Source organism: Pezoporus flaviventris, unplaced genomic scaffold (assembly GCF_033815535.1).
Source record: "Pezoporus flaviventris isolate CSIRO_AGI_PZ_B2104156 unplaced genomic scaffold, CSIRO_AGI_Pfla_v1 ptg000001l, whole genome shotgun sequence".
NCBI classification, from domain to species: Eukaryota; Metazoa; Chordata; class Aves; order Psittaciformes; family Psittacidae; genus Pezoporus; species Pezoporus flaviventris.
In genome coordinates, this window is record NW_026892549.1 from 35,719,525 (window position 1) to 35,731,797 (window position 12,273).

The 12,273-nt window shown below is 39.2% G+C and overlaps 1 protein-coding gene across 4 annotated transcripts in view; it reads left to right on the plus strand.

Annotated features, from left to right (window-relative positions):
* The first annotated feature begins 841 nt into the window (after nucleotides 1-841).
* Nucleotides 842-12,273, plus strand: part of TANK (TRAF family member associated NFKB activator) — a 29,000-nt gene continuing 17,568 nt past the window's right edge. Inside the window, exons 1-6 of one of the 4 annotated variants that reach the window (XM_061451757.1) lie at nucleotides 842-960; nucleotides 1,558-1,691; nucleotides 5,076-5,249; nucleotides 5,873-5,946; nucleotides 8,262-8,370; nucleotides 9,217-9,329. In XM_061451757.1, the coding sequence (XP_061307741.1) occupies nucleotides 5,875-5,946; nucleotides 8,262-8,370; nucleotides 9,217-9,329 (294 nt within the window). In that variant the 5' untranslated portion in view covers nucleotides 842-960; nucleotides 1,558-1,691; nucleotides 5,076-5,249; nucleotides 5,873-5,874. Of the gene's footprint in view, nucleotides 961-1,557; nucleotides 1,692-5,075; nucleotides 5,250-5,872; nucleotides 5,947-7,080; nucleotides 7,457-8,261; nucleotides 8,371-9,216; nucleotides 9,330-12,273 lie in introns of those variants that run through there. The other 3 variants (XM_061451776.1, XM_061451766.1, XM_061451747.1) reach the window with 3 other exon arrangements.

Sequence of the window (12,273 nt, forward strand, 5' to 3'; positions counted from 1 at the left end):
GAACAATGCCTGGCCTTCCTGTGGCTATGTTCAGGCTCAGTCCACGGGCTTCAAAGGGCACACACCCAGGGTAGGTAAGGTTGAAATGCAGGTTCTGATCTGTGAGTGTGCAAAGGGGAAAGTTCTGCTCTAGCAGAAGGAACACCACAGCCTGGCTGCGTGGGTATGTTCACCAGGGTTCAGAGATGGCTGAGGCCAATTCAAAATCTGTAATGCTTCTCTGCCACTAGCTCTGTGACTGCACCCTGTGCAAGTACGTAAGAAACGCCTCATTTTCTCCCACCAACTCCCACCTCCTACACACCTTCAGGAAAAACGTTGTACTCATACATGTGACCTAAAGAGAGAAGGGCTTGTAGCAGGAGAAAAATTAAAACTCTGCGTTTCCATTACATTCTTATATATAAAATCCATTGCCTACACGAATTAAATGCAGTGAAGGGAGAAATGCCACCTTAGTAACCTACAAAAGACCCTTTAATCAGAAAGTACTCCGGGCATGAAAAGCGTAATTATGTTACAAACATAAACATTGTTATTTACAAATCACGCTGAATCAGGGAAAGCCTGGAATAGGAAAGGGTCTTTAGGAATCAGCAGTACAGCCCCTGCCTGAGGGGGGTGCTCGGCTGCAGCAAGTCAGAAAAGGCACTGCAGGACAGATGAGGAGAGCCGAGACGCTCATCCTTGCGCGGAGCAGGAGAGGCTGGCGTTGTGCTGCCTCGGCGGCGGGGAGCGCCGGGCAGCGCCGGGCCTGGCCGGGCAGCCCGGTGCTGCCGCTGCCCCTGCCGCTGCCCTGACCCTATGTGACCTGACCTGACCTGACCTGACCTGACCGGCTCGCGGGCAGCACCGTGGCCCCGTCACAGGGCGGGGAGTGGCATAACAGGAAGTTGGTTCTGGTTCCTGGGTTAGGGTGCTCAGGCAGGAGCAGGAGGCCGAGGGCTTCGTGAGGCGCTCGTAAGTCTGATCCCCTTTTAAACCGCTCTTCTCCGTCCCGCGGGGGTGGCGGGAGCTCGGCCCAGGTGATGGAGTGCGGGCCGTGGCGCTGGCGGCGGATTCCCCGCCCGTTCCCGACGCCGATTCCCCCTTTGGCGCTGTTCCGCTCGGCTTCGGGAGCGGGGCAGGGGTCGCGTAGTTTGCGCGCGTAGGTGCTGTCGGTGCCCGCGGGAGGGCCGGGGCAGGAATAGGACCCTCCCGGCGCCGCTCCGGGAGGGCAGCGGGGGCGATTGGCGGCAGGCGGCGGAGCAGGAAGCGGTGTGATGCCTGCAGGGATGGCAGCGGCGGAGCGGGGGGTAACTCCAGCGCCGCTGCTATCACCGGCTGCTTCCCCGGGTGTGGGGGCTACCCGCCCTCTGAGCCGTAACTCTGGGGCGGCAGTAGGGGCTCTTGCCGGCTTTAGGGGTTTCCGGATCTTCCCGAAGCCGGGCAAAGCGGGAAAGTCGTCCATTAGACGGAGAAAAAAAAAAAAAAACACAAAAAAACAAACCAAAACTGAAACACCAAATACCGAAGTGCAGTGAGCGCTCAGTCTCTCACAAATTATTACCTCAACAGGTTTCCAGGTCCCGAGATGATGGCAGTGTAACTTGCAAAATATTTCCATCGAAGAAGCTGTTTTGAAAGCAGAAATATGTAGCGAAGTAGTTGCTTCTGGATGACATTTGTGTTCTCATGTAAACCTATGAGAGGTAGGCATGTGTATGAATGTGTATATACACATGGTTAGCTAAAACTTTCTTTCTTTGGAATTTAAGGTGTTTTTTGAGGCACTATGAAAAACTCAGAATGTGCCTCTTCAATGATCTGTGGAGCTGGGATTTCAGGATGTATGCAGCAGTATGTTGCTAATCTTTGTGTTGGGGCTCTTTTGGCATTTGACTCACAGAAAAATTCATATTACTGTTTGTTGGGGTTTTTTTTCCACCTATGTCAGCAAAATGTTTCTCATTTGAAGCAAGCATTTCACAAGCATCTGCAGGTTTCATTGGATTTGTTTACTTAAAAGTTTGTCTTACAATGTTCATTATAACCAGTTGCTTTAAAGTGTTCACTCAGAGATGAAATTCTAGTTCTTACTGCCATAGCTCTGGCAACTCAACATTCACAGGTACTCACATTTGCCCCCCCTCACCAAACAAACTCTGGAGCTAATCTCTCTCTAATTCTGTCCCTGTTACAATAAATGCAACATTTTGTATTGCTGCATCTGTTCTGACTACATATTGCTGTTAAATTGTGAAAGTCTTTAGGATCTAATGAGTAGGATCTAGAGTGTCAGTGTCTAAAGATCAGAGTTGTTAACTTTGGCCTGAATATGTTCCAGCTGCTTTATGGATACCGCATAATTAAGCCTCATTAAAATAGTCGGGATATTTGTTTTGGGTGTTGTTTTATTTTAGGGTTGTTGGGGTTGTTTGTTGGTTTTGGTTTGGATGGATGTAGGGAGAAGGGTAAATGACAAGGAACAGTTGGCAAATTCCCTGATAAATATTGATGCCTGTGAAGGAAAAGCAGGAAAAGGAGCCAGTTTTTCTAACTGCAAGGAGTTCTGGATGTGAGATAGATAGCAGTTATTTATTCCAGCAGCAGGCAGTTCAGGGTGTGACTACAGAGTAGTTTAATCCAATCTAAATCTAGACTACTGCAGTCCTGCCCATGGTTAGGCTCCTGTTCCCACTGCCTGCTTGTGTTGATAGTAGTGCTCCAGCAGCTGCGCAGTGAGCAAGATCCAGTTTTACTTCTGGGATTGGATTTTTTTTTAGGGGTATTTTTGCTGCTTTTTTGAGGAAGTTACTTTGGCATACTCAGCTGTGTAAGCATAGGAATACTAATACCAGTACAAGTAAGTGGCAAAAATACATGGCCAGAGATGAGGTAAGGCAGGAGTATCCCTCGCTGTGGCAAGGCAGATTTGCATCACTGTTATATAATTGTGACTTCATGTTACAGTTTTGAAGCCAGTGCTGCCATTGAACACAGCTTTTTTTTTTTTTTTTGAACATTGAACACTGTGTTCACTTTTTGCTAATGTTTTTGCACCTGTGCTTCTTCCGTGCATTACCATGCCTTTTGAAGTGGTCTGTGGAACTGATCTGCATTAAAACTAACAGCAAAAATACCTCTAGCATTTAGTTTTAAACGGATTAGTTTGCTGATACGGTTTGCAGTAAAGCTGCTTGTGCTGGAACAAAGGGGAGGGTGAGGTGGAAGCAGAAATGAATGTCTAGGTTATGAGGGAATATAGGACCAATTCTCCCAGTTACAATTCCATCTAAAAGTGTCACTAGTAATGATTTTTACTGCCCCTTTGCAACTGCATCGGGTCTGGATTTCAGGGAGCTACCATTCTCTTTATTTTCCCTGACAAAGCAGAAAATCGGGTGCAGTGCTACAAGTCTGCCTGTTGGATCAATTACCCATGGTGCCAGCAGGCCAGATAAGAGCAGAACTCTTTGTTAATACTCATAGTCTTAATCAATCCATAAGTAAAAGGCCGGAAGTTAAGTATAAATTTTAAATACTGTTTTTCAAATTGATATTTGAATTTGCATGAATGAAGGTAATGCCTTCATTTTCTATGAGTTATATGGAGCTGAACCCTGTTCCCCATGCTAGAAGCTGAACAGAGTCTTTTAAGTTCCATTGCAACAATTTTTTCAAGTTACCTTTTATACATACAGGATATCAGCATTTACTAGGTAAATTTTTACAAGTGCCAGGATCCCTAGATGATTCCAAGCTGTTAAAGAATTCACTTTGCCACTGTTAAAAGTACAGCCACACTGGAGGTGAGATGTAATTGCTTTTGCAGTACACACACATCAGACTGAAGTTTGCAGGACAAAATGGTGCAACATCCATACAGCAGTCTGTTGCACCTTTTAGCAAAGTCAAACCACATTTCTGTATTCAGGCATTATGATATGGAAGATGTTCAAGAGCAAGGAAACGTGAAAAATCCTCCAAGCTGCAATCCTTAAAATTTTGACCAGGGTCCAAGAAAAGTTATCTTCATCCCTTCTTGCTTGGCTTATCTTTTTCTGAGTGCACCACTTTAACATTATCTGTGGTTTATGAATAATCCCAGAGGATAGTGAAAGATGATAGTCGCTGTCCATACTTGTGTACTGTGAGATAACCATCTTTAAATATCAGGGGAGGTGATGTGAATTGCGGAGGGGGGCGGTTGGTTGGGTTTTTTTGGTTAATGTTTTATTTTTAATTCTTTTTTTCCTTAATGCTGACACCTGGGGGGTTTAGGGTTTGGGTTTTTTTGAGACTTCACTTAACCTATCCTCTCTTGTACTTATGATAAATTTTAATCTTAACATTCATGTAACATTACTGTAGAAGCAAAGGACCTGTGTTTGCAAAGTTCACTCTGACTTGAAGTCCATGACATTTAACAGTGTTGTAGTCTTACGTGTCAAAGTTCATGAGCTGTAGCTTCAGGAATTGTTACTGAAATTGTTCATAAAATGTAAAAAGTGGATAGTATTGTGTGAAAAGTTCTGAAGTCTTGCTAATTCTTACTGGTTTGTACTACCAATTTTTAGATAAAAGATGTCTTCATTCACCTTGTAGTGTTGCTTGTATTGCCATTTTCAAATATGGCATAGAATAGTTTAGGTCCATGTGATGTAATGTTATTGAGCTTTTATCTTTTTATGACTTAATGCCAAAAGCTGAGTTTGGGGGGTTTTTTTAGTGCCATTTTTTCAGAATTGAGTAAGCATGAAATTGTTGGAAATGCCATAAAATCAGGTAATCAGTGATCTACATCAATTTTAAGTCTCAGTGCTCAAATACTGTAACCACACATACATTTACACATTTTGTACATCCAAAATTAATCTGCTTTTATTTAGCTTTTGGTTAAATCTATACCTGGACTTAAAGTGAAATTTTTGAGGTGAGCAGAGCTATAGTTCAAACTGTTACATGAGTTAATGTGCAGACATACTGCACATACTACTTGAATTTGATATTGATACAAATCATGTTATATATGCTTTTAGTTATGCATTTGTGGGTTTTAGCATTCTTTCTTTTTCTTTCTGGTTACTTTTCAGGTCTATGAACTTGACCATCTTTTCAGTGATGAAACAACATTGGGAATTGTGGACAAAATTGGAGAGCAACTTAATAAAGCTTATGAAGCCCATTCACAAGTGCATCTGGAAATTGCTGTTCTGAAAGCAGGCCAGTATACTGCAGGGTGACTCCTTAGGCTGTGAATGTAGTAGGTGGGTTTCAGGTTTTTGACATTTAATTTATTTAATTTATGGGTTTGGGATTTGTTTGTTTGTTTTAAAGGTAAGAAAAGTGTTGTCTGTTTTGGAGGATTAATGAAGTCTAATATGAACAGCAATGATGTATATAACTTTACCTAACTTTAATGAAGTATTTTTTTAAATTTTCATTTGTTTTAATAAAAAATTACTTTAAAAAATATTAAATAGCTTATATTAAATCATTTTTGTGTTAATGGGAAGATATGCCATATGAACTATTAGTTTACTTGATGTGAAGGTCAAAGACTCTAATGGGTTAAGCACTGTGCAAGCTATTAGGAGAACAGAGTTTGTGTGTTGAAACATTTACAGCAAATTCACCTTAAAATTATTATAAGTATTGATTTTTAAAAATAATCATCTGAACAGTTATTCTTTAACTGTGAAGTAGTAGAAAGATTCTAGAGGCATTCTGACCACTAAGGAACACTTCTGAATTTTTACTTTGTCTGTTGTGGAATACATTACTTCAGGCAGAAAATCTTCTAGAACTTCTCATCATGTATGCCAGCATAATGCAGAGCTGTCATTTTTGGGCTTTGTCATACTCATTTGATCATGTGTATTCTGCTCAGCAATGGAACCTCTGCTGCAGGAAGGCTCGAACGTTTTTAATGCTGCAGGACTTTCTGATACTTCCATAGAACTGGTAGGTTGGCCTTTTGTTCAGGGGCAGATGAGCCATACTGAGTGTCAAGTTATGGAAGCAGTAGTAAAACTGGGAGCAGGAAAAGGTCTACTAGAAAATATTCTGATATTTGGGCACAATCTTGCTATCCCCTTGCATGGCAAAATAAACTAGCCGAGGCACTGCAGAACAATTATGAAATCAGTCCTGTGTGCAGTCAGCCAGTGTGCAGTCTTTCTATGTTCATAGTCTCTTGGAGCAGTGCTGGTGCAAATCTGTAGCATTTTCTGTACTTAACAAGTACAAGTAGCATACCAATATGTTTTCTGCTGAAAATTGCAACTAACTTAATCAAAGGCAACATATTTTAGAATGTTTGGGAATCTTTTAAACTCTGTCTCTTATGATGAATTATTAATTATTTAAAGGAAAACCAGTCAAATTAATACACCTGGGTCATCTAACAGTACATGAAAGAAACTTCTGCCTAAGAAGTACAATGTCAGCCATTCTAACGTCTACAGAAGAAAACTGGAGATGTATGAGATAAGCAGTGTTAAGTGAAATGCTTGCAAGATCTTTCTCTGCATTTTCTCTGGTTCAAAAATCAGGAACTAAAGCCTTTCATAAAATATTACTACAAGTTCAAATCTTTGTCCTAATCAAACTTTCACTAGCTGGATTTTATAACTTCAAAAGAGAACAAAAGTAGTTTTTCAAGCATTGATTCTATGATTAGTTGGACAATTTTTTTGTGGTGTTTTTCAGGTTTTTTTTATCCAAAGCCCTGGTTTTTTAATTACCTTTGTACAGTGCTTTACTCTAGTAACTTTCTCTGTTCATTGTGTGGCCTTCACACACTGTTGGATTGTCCACAATTCTGTTGTTAACAGTTTACTACTTAAGTTACCAATAGGCCACTTGTTTTGCCAGTCTCTAGAGCTGGGAGCCATGTCAAGCACACAGAAGCCAGAGTCATCTCGGCCAGATGGTGTTTGATACAGATGGATGGTTGGTTGTCATGCAGATCTTCTAGTTGGTAACTTGTTGCTGCCATCTGACTCAAGGAATAATTTGTGCACACTGGCTGTCAAAAGCATCTTCTCTTCTATCTGTTTTAGCTGTCATGTCTGTGCTCTGTACAGAAGTGTTGACAAGACATTGCTGTTGTACATTTTCAATTTGCTTCTCAGTGATTTTTCTGCTTCATGAGGTCTCTTGTAGCTGCTGGAGTGTACTGCTCTTTGATCACTTTTTTTCTCTTTTTTTTAATAAAATCTCACAGCACAGCTCCTACCTGGCCTTCTAAAATACAATTTGCTTCTAGATTTTTTTTTTCCTTCCTGCTTTACAGACAAACACATTGGGCAGTAAGGGGCTGTGGTATTTAAATGTGACTGAGATTTGAGAATTAGACAGTAGTATGGATAAACTATGAATAGACATGAAAATAATGCCAAGTCTTGTCCCAGGTCACGACCTGTTCAGTAATAGACATATTCTTAATTTCAGGAAAATTCAGTGGATTCCTGTAAGTTTCCTTCCTGGGACTTCACAAGTTTTCTTGCTTGTTTTTGGCACTACTATAACTGCAACATTAGGCATGTGCTAATGAAATAATAGGTTTTGAATACTAGTATCTTCCTGCCACCTGACTATTTGTTCAATTCACTGGCTGTCTAACAGTATTTGTACACTTCGATGGAATGTGAGCAGTCTTACTAGGCTCTGTGTGGCCTGTTTATAGCATGAGATGGAGTATAGCTAGATGAAGAATGGGCTGCTTGCTTGCTTCCCCCCCCCATTTTCTAGGTTAGAAAAAAAAGTTACTACATTCAAAGGAACAGGCAAAACTCATTCATAGGCAGTTAAAGTTAATTACAAAATATTTGTGGCATGGAATAAGCACGATTGTTTTCCATTTAAAATTATCTTTTTGAAAGCCTACTTTTATGTAATTTATTTGTTAGAAGATATGGGGGAAGAGAATTGCATCTTTCTGTAGGTAAACTAACTGACCAGCATTCTGAAGCATACTAAAATTCCAATTTTAAACCTGATGTATTCTGTGGCTACGTGAAGAATCCTGACTTAAAAGTTACCCTATCCTTTACAATTGCCACAGTTGAAGCAGTTACTGAAATCAGGATTTATTTCCTATGATAACTTTTCTAATAAGTGTAGTCTCAAAAATATGGACTCGTCAAAGGTGACTGTAGTTGGGCTTTCACACAATTACAGTTATCTTCAAAAATCAGAGCTGATTTTTATATGCCAAATAGGAGACCCCTAGTCAAAACAGAATAAGATTAATGCTAATTAAATTATATTTGCAGACAGAAAACTACATGCAGCAAATACGTGAACAGCAGGAAAGGATAGAGCTTCAAAGCAACATTATTGCAAAACTGAAATCACAGTTAGCTGCTCTGAATGCTAATAGAGGTATGTACTCCAGTTTGCATGTTCTTTCTTTTTATGCTGTGTTGCATTGATGAGTAGTTCTGACTTTGTTGCTTCAGTTTTTACAATATACATCTCTCAAAGCAGTATCGTACTTTTCTGTGAACATGAGAGTTAACACAAATGTGCAGTTTCAAAATCTATTTATAAAATGCAACACTTCTGAGGTCTCTCTTTATCCTCTTCAGGAAATTGTGAGATTTTCTTCAGAGGTAGAACCTGCTTACACTGAAGACAATAAAAATTATGAAAATATGGGTTCAAATTGTTCACTAGAATGAGAACCAAATTTGTTACATATTCTACAATTTTCTGTTACTAAGCTTAGCTCAGGTTATTCTAGATGTGAGTGCTGTGATTATATGTTTTCCTGTTTGACAAGTCTTGTGATGCTAATCTTACTGGATAGCCAAGCTTTACAAACAAGTAATTCTCTTTCAAATCAAATAGTCATTGATGGATAATTTTCCACTATTTGACTGTATTACACAAATAAGAGAAAAGAGTCAAAGTAACCATGTGTTAATCTGCCATGCTCATTAAATATTTATTCACACTAGCCTAACACTCATGGTTTTCATAAATACTAGCAAAGTGGTTGGCTTTTATTTTCAAGCGTATATGTACATTCTTTATTGCTGGTTTAATCTTGCATTGTCTATTAGCACAGAATTGGACTTCTCTTGCTCGTTTGATATGAAAGCTTGCTCAAAGAAAATAGAGAACAATATAAGCCTAGCTTCTTTTAATTTTGCTTAGATAGAAGCTGGCTGGGGAAAAATGTAGTGTCAGTCAGCTCAATCAGCTGCTTTTGTTTCTTTTTTTAAGGTAATGTACACCCCTACATTCCAATGCATGAAGACGTTGAAACCTCCAACTTGTCTGTAAGGCAGCTCTCTGAAAAGCTGAATGCAGCAAAGCAAAGAGAAAAACTCTTGAAGGTATGGTTGCCTGCAGTGTGTTTAACATAAGATCACATTTGTGCTGTGATTATACTATGAGAACCTAAGGAGAGAAGTGAGATTTTTACTGCACGTTTTCTAGTACAAGATCCTCACCTGAAGTGCACAAGTGTTGTGCCACTTCAGTCTCCTTAGGTGAACTAAGCATCTACCTTTAATCTTTCCCGGGGCAATCACTGCTTGGCCATCAAGCTCCCTAGAATAGTTTTGATCATAAAGTAGGAACTTACTTGCTCATTTATTTCTTAACCTGCCAAAACCAATGGTCAAGATGGGGCCTTCTCTTTCTCTCAAAAGAGCTCTTCACATTGCAACCAGCCTGTGTGTTTTTGCAAGGAATGGAGAATCTGCACTCAAAAAGTGGTAGAGAGAAAAATGAAGTAGCCATTGTTCTGGTGATGCTAATGATTTGTTTGGGGTTTTTTTAAATAACCAGTTTTAGTACAATTTCTCTTCTGCCCCTCTTCCCTGCACTAATACTGTCACTACAGCCTGTTGAGAGTAACAGGCATGAGAGTAAAGCAGTAGTGCAGAATAGATGGGAAATGCCTTGAATGGATTTTGCATATTGAAAAAAGACAGGGACAGAGATGCACTAAGTTGCATTTTTCTTATCCTAGGTCATCCTGCTGTGTTGTTTAAGAATTGTCTTGTAACACCAAATCTCTGATGTTTTAATATGAATCTGCATAACGGAGACCCTGTAAGAGTCATAAAAAGACCCTTATAGGAAATCGGGCATTAGATTTAAAAAGAATTCATTTCAGGATTTGTTTCCTAAACCCAAGCTATAAACAAATTAATTATGCTAAATTCATAGAAATTATTTTTTTATCAGAAATATTAATTTAAAAGTAATTTCATTGGATTGCTGATGCTTGCTTAATTGTCTTGAAGGAATCTCATTTGAGACTAAGCCTCTGCAAACATGTTAAACATACTGTTACCAAAGATTTATATACACTCCTTTTTATAAAAAAAAAACAAAAAAGGTATTATATAATTTTTCCACACTAAAATCTGTAATCAACAGATACAATTTCTTTCCCAGTCTCTGCGTTTATTTGGCATACAACACAGCTGAAGGGTTAATTCTTTGATGAATCACCTTTGCCTAGTTTCGTATTTCTGTGTCTTTAGTTGGATAATAATTATGTCTTACAATTGCACATGCAGACCTGACCAAGTCTGGTATTTCATACTCTTGTTTCTGAATGCTTGCTCAAGAACAATAGTTTTAAATAACTTAGTTATATAATGAATAGGAGAAAATAAGCTGTATTATCTGCTCTTCTCATGGGAAAACACTCAGAAATTATATGATCTATACACAAGATTAAAGCAATGCATGAGAATCTGGAATCATTATTTCAAGGGCTTTTTCATAATGGAATGTAGGTTATTTGTTTTTATCTGCATTTCTTTGTGTAGTCAGTTACTGCAGTTACCTCTCAGCAACAGGTAGTTCATCTGGATTTTGCTTCATGTGTACCATGAACAGAAATATTTCTGATACAGAATCAACCATACAGTCTGTCTGCAATTAAACCCACAGTTTATAACATAGTGCTATAAAAATAAGGTCTTTTCAGAGGGGATCAGTAGAGATCTAAACCCATGCAAAGTCAGGTTGCCCCAGCCTCCTCTATGTTCTTGTTACTCAGAATGTAGGAGCTCTCTTACTCGTAAGTGTTGAGAACATGGGGCTTTGAGGGAAAATATGTTTGACTGGATCAAGGCTGGCTTCTTGCAGAGGCATGTGGATATCTTTGCAACATCCTTCTGATATAAGGAGGATCCTAATGTTTGGTGTTGTGACTAGTAAGCTTCTGCTAACCTGGTAAGAGTGATACAAAGATGTCCAGACAGCACAGCAGAGGTACACACACTTCTGTTAGCTCTGGCTGTGTCTTGGCCATGCCATTTGTGAGCTGGCTATGGAGATATACAGCAGACTCTGTACCCAAGTCCTTGTGTTACTCAATAAACTCAGGAGAGGAGAACCATATAATCCCTGTTGAAGATGGTGGAAACATAATTGCATTGTTATAAATGCTTTATATGCACTTATGGCAGCTGCCAACTTTTTGCGCTTTTTCAATGTATAATTTTTTACATATGATGGATAAAAAGGTAAACTGCATGGAATAAATGTACAGAACAAGCTGGGAAACACGAACAAGTAGCAAATCACCAGGACCACATCAAGATAATTTGAGAGTACCCATTTCTCTTTCTGAATAAATGAAGTAAAAGTAAAATAAATAAAAACAGCTTCTTCACAGGCTAATTAGTCAAGTGGAACTTCCTGCTTCAAGGGAAAATTGGACAACTTCATGGAAGAGAAAGCTCTTGAAAGTTAATAAATACATAGAAACTATTACTAAGAAGGTCTGGGAATTTATTAAAGGCTCTACCATCAATGCCTCATGTTTCCTCATACTCTCTCCCCAGACATATTTTGATATCTGTTAGTCCAGAAATCCGTCATCCTCTCACTGACACAGTATAGTTGTCTTTTATCTAATTCAATAAAGTAGTGGCCATTTTCAGCTATTGAAATTTGGAAGCTCTTTTGAAATCCTGTATTCTTCTTATAACATTCTATCCACATTCTGCTCTAAAATAAGTTTTGTCTATAGCTTGTCCTCTACTGCATTAACTGCTTTATTCTGCTTCTCCACCAAAAATTTCAGACTTAAAAAAATTATAGCTCCAGATAATAAATTGTGATTGCAGTCTTTAAGTTAAAATGTTGCTGTTTCTTCATGTTCTTCCTTAAAACTCAGAGTCTCTCCCATGGCTGGAAGTGCCTGGGTTTATCAATACCTTTCAAAACTGCCTTTTGCTGAGTTTAATGGGATTTCTCAGTGGACTGTCCTCCAGTGAAGTTAATAGAAATCCTGGATTTAATGTAATAAGT